At 36.9% G+C, this 20,644-nt stretch overlaps 1 protein-coding gene across 1 annotated transcript in view; it reads left to right on the top strand.

The window, feature by feature from the left end:
• Nucleotides 1-20,644, top strand: part of PREX2 (phosphatidylinositol-3,4,5-trisphosphate dependent Rac exchange factor 2) — a gene marked incomplete at both ends in the record, with an annotated part of 173,024 nt that overhangs the window by 62,733 nt on the left and 89,647 nt on the right. Inside the window, 7 exons of the mRNA XM_080338602.1 lie at nt 420-553; nt 2,345-2,448; nt 9,792-9,941; nt 13,346-13,490; nt 14,553-14,653; nt 18,697-18,800; nt 20,136-20,185. Of these exons, the coding sequence (XP_080194728.1) occupies nt 420-553; nt 2,345-2,448; nt 9,792-9,941; nt 13,346-13,490; nt 14,553-14,653; nt 18,697-18,800; nt 20,136-20,185 (788 nt within the window). The remainder of the gene's footprint in view (nt 1-419; nt 554-2,344; nt 2,449-9,791; nt 9,942-13,345; nt 13,491-14,552; nt 14,654-18,696; nt 18,801-20,135; nt 20,186-20,644) is intronic.

Raw genomic sequence — 20,644 nt, 5'->3', positions numbered from 1 at the left:
TTCAGTTTGCAAATTCATTTTACCATAGATTATATCTGTAGATTCCCATTTTCTGACACTTCTGACTAAATAGTGAAGTTACTGAGGAAAAGAGTAATTGTATAAAGTTGGCCTAATTTTTCAGGAGACGTCTTATGCACAGATGTAATATAATTTGTGATTAACCTTTATCCATTCAAATAACCCCAGTTAATGGCAATGAAATTAATATAAAGGTGGTGTTAAGCATTGAGTAAACATTAGATAGTATTATTTAATTATAATGTAATAATTACCATGAGTTTGATTTTTGCTGTTGCCAGAAGATCATTACGGTTCTGAATTTGTATAAGAAACTTCTCCTTAATTGATGCAGACTCTTTCAGTTCTCACAGAAAAACATAAAATATATATATATACGTCTTTACAATTGATTTTAGGGGTCCAACATCACAGACACGTGCACAGAAATGCTCCGAAGTGGACTACTACTGAAAATTTCAGCAGGAAATATCCAAGAGAGGATATTTTTTCTTTTTGATAACCTTTTGGTCTACTGCAAAAAAAAGCACAGGTAAATGATTAATTTATACTTCAAAATATAATCTGTTTTTTTCTCACAGTAGAGCTAATTCTCTGTATGCTGTTTCATAACAATATCTGAACAACACCGAAGTGTTTGCTACAGTTAATTGCAATATAAAAGTTAGCATTTTTAGAGGAGACCTGTCATCCAAAGAGAAATGAATTTAATTCAAACATTGGAAAAAAATTGCATGAATGCAGAATCCAAATAGTGAAGTACAGTGAGAAAGAATCTGTTTTGTCAGTCTTCCACAACAGGTTATATGTGATGCTATCACCCTTTTCTAGGAGTAGTAAACAAACTGAATTTTTAGTTCAAACAAATTGATATTATAGCTTATGTTTATAAAATTAGTCTCTACAGATTGAAGAGTTTCAAGCCTTGTATTTCTAATCAGGGAAAACAGCCAGAAAGCTGTTGCTTGCAAGGAGCAATTCCTTAGTTCGGCAAAAAGCTTCTGCAGTTAACGTCTGGTGCTTTTATGCATCTAAAAAATAAGGGTTCTCCTACATATAGACTTCCCTCTTGAAACTGCTTGAGTTTGTCTCTTCGATGTAGAAACTGTTATTGAGTAGCCACTGAATATATATTACTGGATAGATTAATCAAATGTATTGATTATGTACTAGCAAGATACTTTGGGTATTGATTGGTAAGTAGGTAAAGAGTGTGTTGCTCACTGGAGGTTTGTATTTTGGGAATTTTACAAAAATTTTCATATTTTTATGGTATAAGGTATTTTATGTAATTTTTAAGCATCCTTTTGCTGCTGAGTTGTATAAACATGGATTGCTACATTTGGGTGCATAGGTACAAAGGTTGCTGAAGTTATTGGATTTACCTCACTTGAGAGAGAAAAAGCATGATACTGAACCTTTATGCTTACTGCTGTTTTGTTTTTTTCTTAAAAAATATTGTTCAGTTTCTGAATAAGGAGCTTAGAGTTACTTGTTAGACAGTAATGACTGAGAGGCAGGTGATTTTCTGAAACTAGTACCTCTCTGGAATGAGTGAAGGTCAGAATTCAGATGATTGTTAGTTCTCAGGAGCTGGCCTTTGTTTGGTATATGGTATTAGTTATCATTATAGGGCAGAATGGACAGAAAATGTTCCCCCTGGCTTATCTGAGGTGGGAAAAGCTGCCTAGAACTGGAATTCTTAAAAAGCCTTGACTTCTCTGGGAACAGAGTTATAGCAATGCAAAGTGCTTTGGACTATGTCACTGTGAAACTTTATAAAAATTTCAGCAATTCTTAATTATAATTCTTGGTTAACTCTTATGTGAGGAAGTAAATATGTCTTCATAGTTCTTCCATGCATAAATCCCAATTATGAGGCTAATGTGTGTAGGTCAAGATTTATATCCAAGGTTGTTCTTATTTTATTTTTTCAGTCCTGCTACCCTTATGTTGAATTTCTTGGCTGGCATATGGAGGCTTAAACCAGTTAGCAGGAGAGGTCCTCCCAATGTGGCAATTCATCTTTGGTGCCAGGCAGCGGCGCAAAGTACCAGTGCTGGAACAGAGCATTTACAGAATGAGACTTCATATACTCTCACATCAACCAGCAATTTGCAGCTTACTCTTACCAGAGGTAGCACCTTTGTTTTAGCATCAGCAGTGTCCCATTCAGCAGTTGGTCTCTGCTGTTCAGTTGCACAGATACAAATGGGTTGTGGTCCTTACAGCAGTCTTTAAATGCTACATGTACAGGCAGCATTGCAGAAACAGAGCAAAAGTGATGGGTGACCTGCTCCTCTGTTGCTTTTTTTTTTATCAGGCGACTGAAGAACAGCAAAGCATCTACAGATGGCCATCGTTACCTTTTTCGAGGCAGAATTAACACAGAAGTGATGGAAGTAGAGAATGTAGATGATGGAACAGGTGAGTATATTCGTGTTGCTCATTTATAGAGCAGTGTTTTCGAGGTGCTGGAATCAAACGCAGCTTCATGATTTCTTTGAGAATGGTGTGTGCTCCTTGTGCTTAGAGTAAGATGCCTCTTTAGAAGGACTGTCTGCTCATATGAAAGTTGGGCTTCTGTGACACAACATTGCTTTTGTACATTATTAGCTGGGCGGTCATAGATGACTAGTTTACACTAACATGAACATAATAATAAAATAAGGTGACATTTATTGCTCAACTGAAATTGTGTATTTAACTTCACTTTACATCATTCCAGCACCCCTAAATAAAGTATCCCTAGGTATGTGATATATTTGTATTAATAAAAGCAAATAGAAGAGCTACCTCTGTTGGAGTAAAATCTCAAACACTATAAATACTGAAATTGTAACACAGCTTTTTAAGAAAAAGAAGTGGGGTTTTTTTAACACCTTTAGGGATGTAATCCATATGATTACTTGAAATTTTACTTACATTAGAAAGGTGAAAACCTGAAGTATTTCTACAAATGTAAATTTTTGTTTTGGGACCTTGAGTTTAACCCTTGAGCATAAGAATTATTTTTTCCTTACAGTTAGTAATTATTTTGGGCTTCTCAATGTAGAACTGAAAAACAAGTGATGGGAAACCTGCAGTGGGTGGCATTGCAAATACGTAGGTCTGGAGGCAATTTCTGGAAGTTATGTATTACTTCTCTTGATTTTAAAATAACATTAGGTTTGCCCTACGTCTATGACGGATTAGTTCTGTGTGCCACAGTATAAAAAGGATATAAAGCTACTGGAGAGTGTCCAGAGGAGGGCTACAAAGTTGGTGAAGGGTTTGGAGGAGGAGCCATATGAGGAGTGGCTAAAGTCACTTGGTTTGTTCAGCCTGAAGAAGAGGAGCCCGAGGGAGACCTCATCGTGGTCAATGGCTTCCTCGCAAGGGGAAGAGATGATCTCTTCTCTTTTGTGACCAATGGCAGAACCAGAGGGAATGGCAGAAAGATGAGCCAGGGGAGGTTTAGGTTGGACATAGGAAAAGGATCTTCACCCAGAGGATGCTGGAGCACTGGAACAGACTCCCCAGGGAGTTGTCACAGCCCCAAGCCTGACAGTGTTTAAGAAGAGACTGGTCAACATCATCAGACACATGATGTGAACAGTGGGGTTGTCCTGTGCAGGGACAGGAGTTGGACTTGATGGTCCTTGTGGGTCCCTTCCAGCTCAGGCCATTCTATGATTCCAAGCATTTTTTAATGTAAATTCTTTCTAAAATTTAGCATTAACAACAAGGATTGTACAACTTAAGGAAGCTTCATGGAAGTCCTTCACAGAAGTTAAATATTCCTTAAAAATTAAGATTTTTTTTTTCCTAAACTTGAATTCCTTGTTTTTAAAATAGTTTGCTCACTTCTTGTTCTACTGGGTAGACTTCGAGAACAATTTGATTGTTCTTATTGCAACAAACTAGTTTATTGGAAGGCTTTTTGTCTTTCCTCCATCTCTTCTTTATAAGGCTTTCAACCTCTTGTCATGGGTCGTATTTTCTAAGTTTTTATTATTTTTTGTGTCCTTTGTTTCTTTTTTTGTTTGTTTGTTTGTTTTTTGTTTGTTTGTTGGGTTTTTGTTTGTTTGTGTTTGTTTTTGTTTTGTTTTGTTTTTTGTTTTTTAAACTTGTTTGAATCTTTTGTATTATGAGGTGTCCAGAGCTGAAACATCACTGGCGCCAAGTAGCACGTCATAATTACTGTATTGCTGCATGTGGGATGTCTGTTACTAATCTCAGGACTGTTTGGCTTTTCTGAGAGCATTATTTCTCTTTTAGTTTGTGTTCTAGAATACCACACCAGATCACTTTGTGCAGTACTGGTGACTCTCCCATTATATCTTACAGTGTGTCAATGTCTGAGGATAGGAGCTAATAATTACTTTATTTTCTGTACTGAATTTTATCTTAGTCTTTCCACAATTCATTAAGCATTCGGAGTTCAAGTCTTGTTCCCAAAGCTCTTGCAGTGCTTCTTGCCTTGATTCCATGAACAAACTATGTTGTTACTGAACCATTTAAACTCTTGATAAAGCTATTGGAAAATCCTAAATGTAAGGTAGAGCACTGTGGGGTCACACTTGATTCATTCTCTTTACTAGACTTTTTTGTAAGAACTCCATGACATCTGTCTGGGGCTACGTTCTTCACCAGACCCACTGATTTAGTTAGTGGTTTAGATATCTCTGGGTGCACTATAGTGAATTTCATCAAGCCTTGTTGACTTAAATATAATTTATCCAATATTCCATATTCTGCTGTTCCCCTTGCTTGTATTTCTGCCCAATTACTGGCTTTATTTGTGTGAAATCTCAGCACTTTGTTTATGCTAAAAAGACAGGTGTTTCAGTCTTTTATGTCCTGTATTATTTGACTACCTTTAATTTATTTTCCTTCATCTTCCTTATATATGCTTTAGAAATAAACCAAAAAGTTTTCCTCTTTCCATTATGTCACTTTCTGAGATGGCATCTCTTTACTTGTAACTCGACATTACTGTGGCCGCAGAGACTCATGCTAGCCATCTTTTTCATTATGAATATTCCGAGAATTCTCTAACTTTTTTCTTTTGCTGGTTCTGATCCCAGATGTTGCTATGCTTTTAGCGTTGACTTTAGCAAATATTTCTTCCTTCCTTCTTTCATGTTTCTCCTATATTTCTCAAATCTGTTGTAGCTTTTTTCATTTGCTTGTCCTAGCTATCTAGTCCTTGATCTGTTTCACACGGTCCATTTTCCTTCCTTGTTTTCTTTCTCAATGAATCTTCAAGGATAATTTGACTAAGCACAAATCATCTTCCTCTCCACTGCAGATATGAGGAGTCCGATTTCCTCCAACCACAGGAAATTTTGCTACTGTCCCCATTTCCTATAGCCTCACACACAGCACTGGAGGCTATTGTGCTTCCTTCCCACTTGCTTTCCTGGCCCATATCAAATCCTGTCACTTTTATGTATGCAACATTTCTAAAATCCATCCTTTTCACATTTCTGAGACATCAGTTAATTGGTTATTTTGATTTTATTCTTACCTGCCATTTTTTTCTGTTTTAATCATATCCCCGCATTTCCCACCTTCTCCATTTCAGTTTGGCCAATATCCTAAAATAATTATTCCTCCTTTCTATAGTACTGTTTGAAATATGGAAATTTATCTGTTATTTCAATGACCTGGCACCTTTATGTCCTTCTCTTGACACTGCCTTACTCTTTTTCTAAAGAAAAACCTGTTTTCCTTCCTTATAGTCAGAAGTGTATTCCCTGTTGTCACATTGATACTTTTTCTTTCACACAGATCCTGATGCCCTTCTTTAACCTTCTGCTGTCTCAGTTTCTCTACTGTTCTCATTTGTTGCACCCAGATGTCTTGTTTCTCATCCTCTCTAGTCATCCGCATTTGAATTGTGACCCAGTACTATTCTTCTGCGTTCTTTTTGTCTCATCTCATTGCCAAGTGTAGTAGTCTGGTCGTCTGAGCATCATTCACGTTAGCTTTGCATGTTCTTTTTTTGGTATTGTATTGTTTTATTATCCTTAATCATCTGTTCCCCATCACTTTCTATAATTCTTAATTGAGAGTGCAAGCTCTGAGTGCAGAGTGCTTCTGCTTTCATATCTAGGCGTGACTTTTCTCATGTAGTCTTCATGGGTCTCTGCATTAATGACTTGAGTCTAGATGACACTTCCACAGTTCTTGACCATAGATTTTGGGATCGTCTGCTCAGTTGGTATGAGGAACCACAGGGCTGCAGGGAACAGGGTAACCAAGAGCATTTGCTCTCGGTGTAGATAGATACAGGAATGTCGTCTGTGTTGTTTATAAGTAGAAGCACGGAAATAGGAAAACAGATTCTCAGTGTGGTTTATTGTTATGCTAATGACGTGCCTACAGAAATTAACAAAGCTTTTTCTGAAAAGCAAATTTTCTTTGATGAAATTAGGTCTTGGCTGAGCAGTACAGTTGGTGGAAGCTTTCTTTTTTTGTTTCAGGGTCGTGAAGCACTCTGCCTTTTTCTGATTGCACTGGTTAAAGTGGAATGCATATTACTTACCAGGGCAGACTATTTGTGTTCTTAAAACAATGTGACTACACAACCACTTGGAAGTATTAGAAAGCTGTATATTTTGTATTGGTATAGTTTTTATTCATTTTTAAAAATTCAGTTTTGAGAGAAAAATATATTTCTAAAGGCACTCATCAGCCATTAAATGAATGTTATTTAGTTTATGAAGACAAGCACTTGAGACTTAGGAAATACCAGATTTATGGTTGCTTATAGTATCTTAGTTCTGTTCCCTGCTTTCATTAAATGAGGCATGAAATAGAGAAAACACTACATAACAATAGTAACCAGAGACTGCATCTCAAAGTATACAGAGGAGGAAGGGAATTGATATTATACAGCTATTATTTCCTTGGTATTTCTGAGCACTAGTGCTCCTAAGAACCTTAAATCTGAGAAACTTAGTACTTCAGTACAGAGATTTCTCTCTGTTTTTTAAGGGAAGCAACAAATTCTGTTGTATATGACTGTAACAAATTGCTTGTTATGCATCTCTCAAAGGTTTGAGTCTCGAATTTTGAACAATATATTACAGAACAAATCACAAGCTTTAGTGTATTACCAAGTATCCTTAGAAGATGATGTCAGCTTTCATCACCTTGGGAAGCTGGAGGCTTAATGACTTGTTAAGCATGCTTGTTCATACTTTGTATGGAGCAACCTGAAGTCTCATGCTCTTCTTCCTTCTCTAACTATTATGTCAGGTTTGCAAATAAGTCTTTTAGCCTGACTGGCAGCTGTGGTTGCCTTTCGGTGAATAGTGTGTGTACATCCTGCGCAGCTGGCCTGTTGGAACAGGCACACCTCTTGGCTGCCCATCTGCATCTCTTGGCCAGATTTTGTGCAGCAGCCAGTCCGAAAAAGGTTCGAGTTTATATGGGATGATAGTGTAATGCTGAAATCCATGCCCACAGCCTCTTGAAAAGGGTACTGGTGAGAACAAACATGGGAGCCTTGGCAAATTGAAGTCATGAGGATCATGAGGAGCAACAGTGAAAGCAGGGCTGTTGCAGCTGAAGTCCAGCTGGGCATCACCACGGTGGGTTCTTTTTGCAAAACTGGGTGAATACTACCCGTTTTCCTCCACCTGAACTCATTGCCATCTGTATACAGCCTCAGTACCCGGCTAGGTGATTGGGCTTTTCACAGAATTCGGTGAGCTTGTAGTGGTATGAGGTAAATGCCAAACTGCCTGTGCTCATTGCCCTGCAGTTACAGAAAGTCAGGTGCCAAGGAAGCTGCGTGTTTAAAATGTCACCTCCCCATTGAGGTATTGAAGTGGCTGGATGAGCCATTTTTTCTGAATTAAACTACTAAGTTGACACCAAATTTCTGTCCAGAGTGACATGGGAAGATTTCAATTCATTTATGAGCCTGAGCTGTCTTTTTGGTTTTTTTGGCTGGAATTTTAACTGCTGTGGTTCACTGCTTTAGAGATCGTAATATTTCCGTACCAAACATGGGTGTTGCGGTGATGGATGTACAGTAACAAAGACTGCAGGAAAAATATCACCCTGTATTTTTATATGTATTAACCTCTAACTTAATAAATAAACAAAAAGGCGCAACGTGTGCCATATTGCAAGCTTTACAAGTATATGCTTAAATAATACGAAGGGTCCTTAACCTTCCTTTCTCCAGTAGCTCTCTTGCCTCTGATCTCCAAAATGCTGTAGTCTGTCAGCTGAAAGCTTCTGTCTGAGACTTTATTTTCCCTGACTTTTGACTCTGATTTTCTGACAGTGCATAAATGATATGGTGACTGGCTTTCAGGAAAGTTTTTGGAAGGGACAAACACTATTGTGCATAGGTTATGTGAATAAAAATATTATAAGTGCTATAAAAATCAAGTGCTATAACCATGATGTTGGAAGAATAACTTCATCTTTTCCCTGTCATAGACGTGCTTGCACTTTCTTACACACTTTGAGTACTAGAAAGTTTCATTGGTTTAGAAATCAGCCATCAGTCTCATGATTTTCTAGTAGTTCCTGACATTTCCCAGTCCAGTGTACAAAGCTTGGCTGCTTTCCATCTAATTAAAATGCAGAGTTATTGAAAGGATACTAGCATGTCTGCTGAGATTTATGATAAACCTTAGCAAGCATTTCAGCAAGGGTTTCAGTTTCAGAAAATCCCATCTCATTAGACAAAACAGTACTGAATTATGAAAAAATATATACAAAATAAAAAGCTCTGTGGTTATTACAGTATTCTGGGCTGGCCCTAGGACTTTCTTGCCTCTTAATGAAGGTTCATGATGAGAGAATGTTGACCTTTGATTTTTTTTAATGTTTTGTGTTATAGTTGCTAGTTCTAGTTTCAGTCTGTATTTTATGCAAAAAAATCTATTTGTTGTCATGGAACACTATGCCTTACAAGTTTCCCTCCTGGAAATGCCTATAAACCTAATTGAGAATATTCAAGGGTGTTAGTTTTGGAGAGGAGTCTGTTTAGCTAATTTCTGAATAACATGTATGGCCTAGCATGTTATAATAGAATGTTATGTAAATAAAGACAGAGTAATAAGGAGTAAATTGTCTTTTTTTTAATAGCATAGTGGTTTAAAAGTTAAGAGTCAGAAGGTCAAGATATCTAAGATTGGCAGTCGTTACCTCTCCCCCATAACATGCACACTGAAGACAGGCTTGTTAGGAACATATTTATAAATATATGCATTTTGCTAATGCATTCTTTTAATGTCATAGTGAATCTTTTATTATATTTCATTTTGTGTGAATGTATATATATATTTATTCAGGTACCTAGTAACGATACATCAAATACATATGATTTGCTTACTCTTCAAACTGAATATTTAGCCTTTTAAAAATTTAATAGTAAATCATTCAATCAGCAGAGCAGCTCTGAGTAGTTTAAGGAGCAAAACCATGACGCTGCTTTTTAAGGAATTATTTATTACAGTTTAACACAAACAAAAGTACTCTAAGTACCGTGATCTGTTCGTTCAATGGGGCTCTGCCTGTTTTATTAATGAGTTTCTACATTCTTCCTTATGCTAGGCAATTCTCTGTTACATTTTAAAATGGACATTATGTGCGAAAAGTTAAAAGTACAGCTTATTAACTTATAGTTCACAAGTGGTACATTTTTATTCTTCTGTATTTCCTGAGCTTTGCTTATCATGATAGGAGCTCTTAATAATTGTAACGACTATTGCTTTTTTAAGAGTTGTTGCTCTTTAAGCCATTTTATCTCTTCCCAGCTGACTATCACAGCAGCGGCCACACTGTCGTTAATGGCTGGAAGATCCACAACACAGCAAAGAACAAATGGTTTGTGTGCATGGCAAAAACCCCTGAAGAAAAGCAAGAATGGCTGGAAGCTATTTTGAAAGAGCGAGAGAGAAGAAAAGGTAGGTTAATAAACTGCCTTGCATTGCTTTGCCAGAAAGCCATGCTGGTATTTTTTATGTTGAGATGAAAAGCAAAACCAGCTGCTCGGCCAACTTGTAGTGTCAGGTTCAGCTGAAGGTTTATGATTACCAGCTTGGAAAAAATAAATCGAACTTGTACTGGGAAAAGCATAGTGGCTTGAATCGTGTATTCTGGTAGTGAAAGCTGTTCTGGAAATGGGCTGATGATTTAACCTACGATTTTACAGCTTATCTTCATCCAGTATAAATTGTAATAATTTCATTGAGGTCTGTGTAGTATTATGATTTGTGTTATATGAGGGGAAGTAAAACCAGCAAAAACTGTCCTAAATGCCTTGTGGGATTTGTATGTATAGATTCCCTTTTATGACTGGACATTTGAATCACTGACATGAGCAAGTTTTCAATGTTGGATCTCCATACAGATGATCCACTAGGAAATGGTACAGAATATACTCACAACTCCATCCTTCATGTATTCTCCCCTACCCAAGAAAGTAAGAAATCACCATTCACAAACAACTATCTTTTTGAATAACTGAATTATGGTGGAAGAATACTTGGATGAAATATAATCTTGATCTCAAATGTGACCACAAATAACCTCATGCATTGAAGGTGAAACCAGTACAAAGTAGAACCAGGGAAGATGACACATTGTCATCTTCTGGAGCTAATTTCATTTGCAAGCTAAAATATCCTAATCAGTAACAATGTCTGGAGCCTTGGTATTGAAAGAAGATGTGACCTTGTAGTTAGATATGAGGTTCTTTTTCTGGTTGGCTCAGATTTCCTGTGGCCTGTTTTAGTGGCCGCTGTTTTGTGCCTCTGTTGTAAACGGAGACTAACAATACTTCATCTGATCATCTAAAGTTGAATACTGGATGTTTGTGGAACATCTCTGCTACAGGACCAGAGTTTTGACTAGGGTATGAGAGCACTGCCTAATGAACAGTACCAATGGGAATTAATAATAGAAAAGCTAAAAAGATGCTTTGGAGGATTAAAATATTGACAGTTTAAAATAAGAAATGAAAAATCAATGTGGTAGCGATGGTTTCAAATTAAACAAAACCCAGGTTTGTCTGCTTCTGTGTAGGGCCTTGTCTGAAGCTGGCTACAAAGATTTTTACCAAATCCCACTTCATTCTTAAATTTCTTGGCACTCTTGATACCTTTAGGTAGGAAATAGAAAAAGTGGGAGTACTTTATGTTGATGTATTCTTACCACTTCACACTACTCTATTGAGCATTTGGTAGCAGAGGTGAGTTTGAGGTAAACCTTGCCAAGCTTGAGGTCTGAGCTGACCTTCCCAAAGTCAAGCCAGGACCTAGGATTTTATCATCCTGTGACTTGGGGAATTGTTTAAATTCTGGTGTTTGCAGTGGGTTTGCCATCGAGGAGACAACCGTGAAAGAGGAAAAGGACAGAGCAGGAGAAGATTTGGTACACACTTAGACTCAATTTGGAACACAGTGTTTTCAAAAGTATTCTTGAATATCTCAGTTTGTCTGTCAACTTATAAATTTACCCATCTCTGTGTTAATACCTCTTGTAACGCAGGATGTATTAACTTAAAATTGCATGCAGGTTGCCAAATGACTCAGGAATGAAACAGCTATTTTTTTAGAATTCAAATACTCTATCTGAATGTAGATCTAAACACTTTCTCATTCACTGTGAACATACAGATGCTTTAATTGTGTATTTACTTAATGAGACAAGGAGCCTTTTCGTGTGTGTATATATATCTACGTAGGCAATTACACTGAAGTCTGAGTGACTGCACATGCGAGAACTGTGTTTTATCTCCTTTGCAAGTCCGAGACCAACTCAATTAAATGCACAGACTTGCCAGATCTGTTGGGCTGGGAGTGAGGCTCGTGGGAGTGACTCCGGATTGCAGTGAGCTGCAGACCAGGGAAATGCAGCATGTGGAGCAGAAGCCAGACAGGGAAACCCAGCTCAAGTGTGCTGTGTAGCTGGGGCTTGCTGGGCCATTCATATTGGGAGACCCGGCGATTCAGAGAACTTAGGGAAGCCCAACCTACACTTTCATTTGGAATCCGTAGAGCAAAAGGAGAGCAAAAGGGAGAGAATGCACTAAATGAAGTACTTCAGCAGAGATTTCAGCAGTTGTAATTGAAGTATCATCTGGGACCACTTAATAGATTGTTTTTTCCTGCTAGGAGAAATCAAGCTGAATTGGAAACTTTTTGCTCGGAAGTCTTTTGGGGGGCTTTCCTGTAACCACCTGAGACATTCAGCAAGTTAGCAATTTTTTTTAAAGGTGGTAATCTTTAAGGCTGAGGATGCTGTGATGGCCTGATGCGGTCAATACAAATAAAAAACATTAACATCCAGTAAGCTCCAAAAGTAGTATTTTGGTTAAATTTTCTTTTCTTGGAAATAAATCAGGTTTTAGCTGTTTGTGTGGCATCACCACTATCAGATTCAGAGAGACACTCTGATATCAGTTTCCAATACCATTGTTAGCTTTTTCTCACGACAGGTGCATTTTTTGTGGCTATTTTTTCAGAATTAAAGAAGTGGCAGACTATTACTCAGATCTATCATGTACAGTTATAATTTTAAAAATGTGAAAATCTGAACAGAAACAGAGAACGCATAAATAAGACATCTCAGAAATGTGTGATTTGTCCAGACTTAATAATTGCCTATGGAGAAAGTGCATGGGATATGAAGGTCTGTGGTATTCCTTGGAAGCACAAGCTTCTGTGAGTAGCAAATAGGATGCATAATTCAACAGAAACTGGTTTTCATCATCTATTATTCAGAATACATAATGATCTTATCAAGAAGAGAAATGGGAAAAAATAGATCAATAATAAATACTGAACTAAAACCCTTGATAGTTGTCAGTTGTTGAGAGTGTTCTGAAGCAAATAAAATGAGATTGTGTAGATGCTTTGTGAAAAGGGGGTGAATCAATCTTTTGTGAAACTAACAAATGTATAACAGATAACTTGTCCATTTTTTATTATCACATGGTAAGAAAAAAATGAAGGCATTTTTCTTTTAAACTTGTGAAAGACATGACTACTTGCTTGCAAATGTTCATATACTGAAATTTGAAAATCGGTGTTAGCATTTATTACTGCAGTATCAATGGTGATGTCAGTACAGATGTACATTTTCAGCAACAATTTAACTTCGCTATGAGGAAATTACAGATAAAATTTGATTATGCTTTATGAATCTTGGATGTTCACAGATGAATCTTGATTTTGAAAAAAATAGTGGAAAACTATTGCTTTACTATTTTTGTATGTAAAATACCAATACTCCTTCTCCCTTTGGGGAAAGATATTGAAATATAATGGCAATATCACTTCATAAAATTTTAATGCATTTTTGGCAGGTTTAAAATTGGGCATGGAACAGGACACCTGGGTGATGATCTCTGAGCAAGGAGAAAGACTTTACAAAATGATGTGCAAACAAGGGAATCTCATCAAAGACAGGAAGAGGAAATTAACCACTTTCCCCAAATGCTTTCTTGGAAGGTATTATGTGCATTTTATAGCATAAATTTTAACCAGCTAAAAACACATTTTAAATCTTCTTTGGGATTCTGCAGAAACCACGCTTTATTTGTAATGTCTGTTAGGCCTATTTGCCTCCCAGAATTTAGCCAAAATGGAAATTGATCTGCCTGAAATTTATGGATGTGTACTCATATTCCAAAGTAGCTTTTTAAAGAGACAAGGCTGCAAAGACATATTGCAAATATGAAAATGAATTAAATAGTTTCTTTGAAGAAATAATTCCCAACTTGCTTAATGCGTTTTTGTCTCTGAAATGCCTAGTTTAGAGTTTTGCTTTATTCCACTTAAAAAAATCTGTCTCTAAAACTGTTTCCATCCTCCTCTTGCCTGAATGTCAGGTCCAGAGTTACAAAAGGCAGGTTACATGTTTAAAAATTGTCAGGACAATCTTCAGAATATCATACTATACCTATGGCTTAGGAAGATTAAATGCAAGAGGAGGAGAAGGTAATAGGTGCTCTAGGATGTGGTTTGTCTTCTTGGCTGCCAGGGCTCACACTGCTGACTCCTATTGAGCTGCTGTTGACCAGCACCCCCACATCCCTTTGTGCAGGGCTGCTCTCTAGGTACTCCTCTCCCAATTTATACTTGTGCCCAGCGTTACTCCATCCCAGATGCAGAATCTGGCATTTGGACTTGTTAAATTTCATGCCATTGATGATTACCCAATGCTCCAATCTGTCTAGATCATTCTGCAAGGCCTCTTGTCCCTGAGGAGAGTCATCAGCACCTCCCAGTTGGGTATCATCAGCAAACTTGCTAATGGTGCACCATGTGCAAAGGTGAAACTTCTAAACAAAAAAGGCAAGACATCTCAAGGGAAACCATATGTGTTTATGTTGAAATAATTAGAAAGTTTAAATGAGTGGGTTTTTTAAAGGTGATATGGCATTCTGAAGATCACTAGGCTTAAGAATCACTTACTAGGCTAGTAAGAAGCACAAGTAACTAAGAGGGAAATGTAGTAGGTGTGGTGGTACATCTAAATGTTTTTTGTGTATGTGTCTGTTTTTAATACAGTGAATTTGTGTCCTGGTTGTTGGAAATCGGAGAGATACACAAATCTGAAGAAGGTGTTCATCTTGGCCAAGCTTTATTAGAGAATGGTATTATCCATCATGGTAAATATAATCAGTTTTAACTTACTTGTTTTCAAGGTAATTGTTGTAATTAGAATGGCCTTAATTTTGTTTGACAATGCAAGACAGCTTGTTGAATCTGCATTATATATCTTTGCATGGACCTCATGGGGCCATTGTCCCTGCCTAGCAGATTTACTGAGAGAGGCTCCATTGATTTAATCAGATTACATCTATGCTGTTGGCATCACAACATTGCAAGCAGGCACCTAGAGAAATGTTGCTATTCTCTTGTAAGCAAAAATAAATTCTGGGGGAACAGAGAACCACAGACTGCTTTTAAGGATTTAAACCTTTTATTAAGGCCAGGGTTTTTCAGGCATACATGTTTAACTAAGAATTGTAGAAGAGAGTGAGCTACAGTTGACTGTTGATAAGTGTGCTTACTCATTTGTTAGGTATTACAAGTGGAACTGGTGGAATCGAACCTAGAACACAACAGTTTAATATTTTGAAATTTAAGACCTTATTTTTCACTGCATTCTGTAGTTATTAACATTGATCTTTTCATGCTGAAACTTTCAGTCAGCTGTGTTTAGTTCATTCTGGAGAGAAGTATCACTGAAATGATTTTTAAGCCAATAAGAAGGTTTGATTTCTGGAGACAGTTTGCATTGGCAGCTTTTTTCTTTTACCGGAGCAGGTCCTCGACTCTGTCCCTTTTACAAGGTATAGGCCGACAGGACCATACAAATAAACTGGATAAATTTCTGGTTTTGAAGGCATATTTGGCTTACAATAGCTACAGTCCCTTAAAAAAAATAGTGAAAGAGTTGTGAAGTTAGCTTCAGTTCCAGCATAGATCCAGGGTGTAAATTTAGATGGAATTATTGATAATATACATTTAAAAACTTACTTAGGTAGTTTAGTCAGTAGTGAATTTAATACATAATTTCTTTGCCACTAATAATAAGTTCTTTGCCACTATGTTTTCAGTGTCCTTGTCTGGAAAGAAAGCTAGGGTAGCAGGGTGCCACTTAGCTGTATGCGTTTGAAACATGCACAGATTAGGAGGAAAAACATTATACGTCAGTAGTCATGTAGTCTTTAATTCTTTAATGGCAGTCTACATGATTTTCCTCCACCATCATTCAAATGTCAGATGCTATTATGTTTACTACACACACAGAATTGTTTTCAATGGAATGATTCTGTTGCCAAATATTCTTCTCCTGATCTTGTAGTTCATATCCCAAACACACTCGTAGACTTTCTCAATACAGAGTTAAATGAATATTGTGTAATTTCATGAGATAAAAGGGTAATTATATTAGAGCATAGAAATGTGAGCCAGACATGCTACTTTGTATAGTGGATCCAGCTGTGGTTCAGTGAAAATAGAATTCTTAAAATAAAGTTGAATGAACCATCTGTTTTCACAGAGGGAGCAAGGGAGAAAGAAAGTTTGGCTGTTATTCACATTGCAAATATTGTAGAGGGCTTTGTTAGACTTTGCATATTCACTGTGTCGGACATTATTTTCACTGTGCTGGGCTTCATTCTAGCAATGCCAGACCCATGTTGTGATGGGCATTGTTTTGCTTCCTGCTGTGTGAACTCTTGCAAGCACGAAAGTTATGGTTTTCCTTTTTTTTTTTTTCTTTCTTCCATTTTGCAAAATGGAAAAAATGTGTTTATATGTTGCTGTTTTAAATCCATCCAGTGTAATTCTCTAATACATGGAATGACTTACGTCAACCAATAGGCTGAGATACTTTGTCCAGTCACTTGCTGCTGATGGTTAGAGATTGACGCCTGCTCTCAAGGCAGTAACGAGCTTTGTGGTTACAAAAATAGTCTGAATATGTTTTAAAATCAATAGGTATTTATGTGGCTGTGCAGTATTCTGGGATGATATGCTGATCTGAGTCAAAATTACCCATGCAAAAAAAGATAAAGACCAGACCAGATTAAACCTGGATCAATTCCCTTTTCTAATGTGTGCCATATACATATCTATCTCAACACAAAGTGTAGGTACATTGTCAGAGGTAGTGTACAAAACAACTTGGAGTTCCTTATTTTAGTGGTAATGCAGCGTTTTATCAGCTTTAAGTGTTTGAAACTCTGGCCTTATAAATATATAGGTGAATCTATTTAAAAGGAAGGATATAGAGAAAGCTAAATGTTTTAATATTTTTTTTAAGTTTTCCATGTTAGTATAGTAGCTGATAGATCGTCTGTTCTTCCTTGTGAGTAGAACAAGCCAAATCAGGTCTGTACCACAGAAAATAACCCTGGGCGGAGGAGCCATTGTTCCTTGATTTACAGCTTCTCTCGGAGCATTCCCTGGATAAATGTGCTATTTTACACAGTACTGTAGCTGGAAGCATCCTTGTCTGGTTTCCTCGCTTCCCAGAGCTTGGGGCTGCAAAGCCAGCGCAGTGCTTGTGCTCCACAGAGGGCAGAGCCTGCTCTGTTGCTTGTGGGCACGCAAGGATGGAGGGGTGCTTTGTGGTCCTGGTTCTCTCCCTGAGCATCTCTGTAACAGTGAGGAACAATTTGCCATTAAGGAATACTGCCCAGTTGGTGTTGTTTTTCTATTTTCTGCAGTTGATGGTTTTAAAAACTCTTAATGTATGCTAATCTAGTGTAATATATTTTGTCTCCAACAGCAGAGAATTATTTTTAATTGCAGAACTAGAAGGTATCTTTTTTTTTTTCTGAGTTAAATTGTCTCAATCAATTAAAATTCATTTAGATAGCTATACTAGGCATTGTATGTGAAAATTTTGTAGCCTACATTTGATGAATTGAGGAGCAACGATACGTAAAAGAGCTTAGGCATTATTTTGGATAATCATCTTAGCGTGAACCATCAGTTCAAGGCAATTGGAATAGTGTCCTGGGCTTTACTGTTAGTAGATACATCAAATGCAGGCATAGAAGTTATTTTGCTCTTACACATGGCACTCGTGAAACCACTTAATATATGAAGTCCAGTTTTTATGTCCATGTATCAGATGATGTGTGGAGGTACTGAAGAGCTTGAAGGGGCATGAAAAATTATGCAGACAGAAGGCACCTTAATATACAAAGTTTATGGTGCCTAACTAAATTTTTTTGAAGAGAATAAGGGATGATGGTTCAGTCACTTGGGATAGGAAGGCACGTACAGAAGAATTACTTCACACTGTCAGGTCTGCTACTCTGATTAATGAAGACATTACAGTAGCCTCCTTTATCAGTCAAGGACGTGGAAATTTAGTTTCAAAATTAAAGCTTACATCTGCAAGCAAACCAGTAATTAATACAAGATGGTTATCCTAGGATGGTGATAATGCCTGGTGCTCTCCTCAGCCGTCAAATGAAGCAGGTGTTTTTCAGAAAGAATTGCTGTAGTCCCATTGCCAGAAGTTTTGTATCATGCGATGTGACTGTTTAGACAAAACATTTGAAGTTGTGAGGCTGTCGTTGGAATCTTGTGAAATTCTGGAAATCCATGTTAAGATCCTTTCTCATAGCTCTTTGGGGAAATGATTATCGACACCTTTGTAATGATGGCCTCTCTTGCACTGAAGACCTTCAGCTGGATGTGTATGGAGGATGATGTTGCCTATCCCTCTCCTCCCCAGTGCAAGACTGGTCAGATGTGTTGTAGAGGGCTCATATCTTTGTTGATTCATCTGAGATTTGCCTCTGCAAGAATTAGAACAGAGAATAATGTGTGACGATAGTATGAATAGTTGCAAAAGAAGCTTAATTTGGCTATTTGGATGACAAGCTTTTGAAAACTGCTAATGACTAGAACAGATTTAAGTGCTTTATTTTTCAGGCTGTTCCCTGCCTGTTTGCCTTTCTTACTCTTTGCCCTGTGACTTGAAATTGTTTGGTTTCTTCTGGACTACTTAAATATTGTGAGAAATATTGTCACCAGTGACATAAAGGAGGGCAGATGATCTAATTTGGCTTCCTGCCCTCCCTATCTGTAATGTACGTATTGCTGTTATTAGGAGAAATGATGCTGATCCTCTTCTCTCCTGTTGACTTCTTCAGAAATTCACCTTTTTTTTTTTTTAATTCAGTTACAGATAAGCACCAATTTAAACCCGAACACATGCTGTACAGATTCCGATATGATGATGGAACATACTACCCCAGAAATGAGATGCAGGATGTGATCTCTAAGGTACGGAATCGAATAGTTGCTGTTGTTAGGGAGAATATATCACAGATGGAGGTTCTGCTTGAAAAATAATGTAAACAATTATGCTAGGATAAATAATTTCCCATTACACTTGCTTATCTCTATATTTAAGTTACTTAAGTTCAGTTTTCCATTTGTAAGGAAAGATTTTGGCTTGTTATATGTTTTAAATAAAAAAATTAGTTTGTTATTTTTTAGTTATTTTTGTTGTTAATGGTTTCATATGCAGGATGCATTCCCTGTGTTTCTGGGTGATTCTGAAGCTGATGTTTCAGTCTAATGTATTTTTCGGTCCATTTTAATAGATATGAAGTTGTATGTAGAAAACTTTTTAATTTCGTCTTAAATCTGAGTGTCTCTTATTAGTGCATTAACAAGGCAGTAGATCTGCAGTCATGTAGATTAAGCACAGATAGGTAGTGCTGTCCAACTACACTACTGAGCATACCAAAATGATTGAACAAAGTTGCCTTTGAACTTGTTTATATTGAAACCTCTCATGATTTTGAGGTGGTAGAAAATGTCAGCATTTGGGTATTCCATTACGGGACTATTCACTTTTCTGCCCTCAGTTCTTAAGGTATATCTAGAAAAATGTTCAGCACTGAACTAACAGGCACAGCAAAGGAAGATGGAATCTAATTTGCTACAGCTTATAATTGTCAGCCACAGTTCTTTTCGCATGTTAAAAACTTAATTCTTTTTTGATAGTCTGCTAAGGAATACTAATGTGATATCTTGTTTTAAAATATTCTGATAGTAGTTTCTTAAACTCCGTCAAATGTTTTATTTTTTTCTTTTTAATTGAAAACATTTCGAATATTTGAATCTTTTTTTCTTTAAAAAAAAATATTAGTTGTAATTTCAATTTGTACCTGAAGTATTCATGCATGTAATCAAATGCAGTGTTTTTTACTTTAATTACTCACTTTGTGTGTAGAATAGCAACCAGTGACTGGGAAAACCTTAATACATGGAAACATTGCTTTATCTTTCAGGGTTGGTGTACTTTTCTTTGAAAGTACTGTACTTGCAGAATTTTTTTAGTGCTGCCTTAAAGTTCATCCTTTTTGCGTGTGTCTCAGTGAAGCTTTGATTAGATTGGAAATGTTTTCTTTCTGATAATTTCTTAATCAATATTGTTATCTAGAAATATTAAGTCTTGGCACATGAAAATATGTAGAAATTTGAACAGACTTTTTTTACTATCCAAATGAAGGCATTTAGAACATATAGGTTTCCTTACTGCGTCTGTTGCTCTTATATTCTCAGTGGTGTGAACGTGTTGTTAACTAACCTCATCTTTCTCTGTAACAGGGTGTACGACTGTACTGTCGCCTTCACAGTCTGTTTACCCCAGTAATTAGGTGAGTCCAATTGGGAAATCCATAAAGAGTCATTTGGAAGAAGTATATAATCTGAAGATGCTGTGTTTGAATGTAGAACCTAATCCATCCTTTCAAGATTGGTCTCTTGGGAGTAATCAAACAAGATTGAAGGGTTATCATGACAAAAAGCATAACTGAATCATTAAATGATTGCAAACTCCATTCAATATGACCTTTTTAAACAGAATTTTAGAGCCTTCTAGATTCTGATGGATATGCTTGTATGCTTACTGAATGTATTAATACACTCCATTACCTCATCTGGAGAGTCCCAGCTTTAACAAAACAACTGACTTTTTACTCCAGTGACGCTATCACTCAAGTAAGATCTGGTCAGCTTCCTTTCTGTCCACACTGAAAGGGTCAACTTGCTTTTTTACTCCAGAGGCAACTTCTGAACTGTTAAAAAATGTTTCATTCCTTGCACTAACTTGTTTA

Source organism: Nesoenas mayeri, assembly GCF_963082525.1.
Source record: "Nesoenas mayeri genome assembly, chromosome: 2".
Taxonomy (NCBI): domain Eukaryota; kingdom Metazoa; phylum Chordata; class Aves; order Columbiformes; family Columbidae; genus Nesoenas; species Nesoenas mayeri.
The sequence above is the reverse complement of the archived record's forward strand: the minus strand, read 5'-3'. Positions and strand labels throughout refer to the sequence as shown.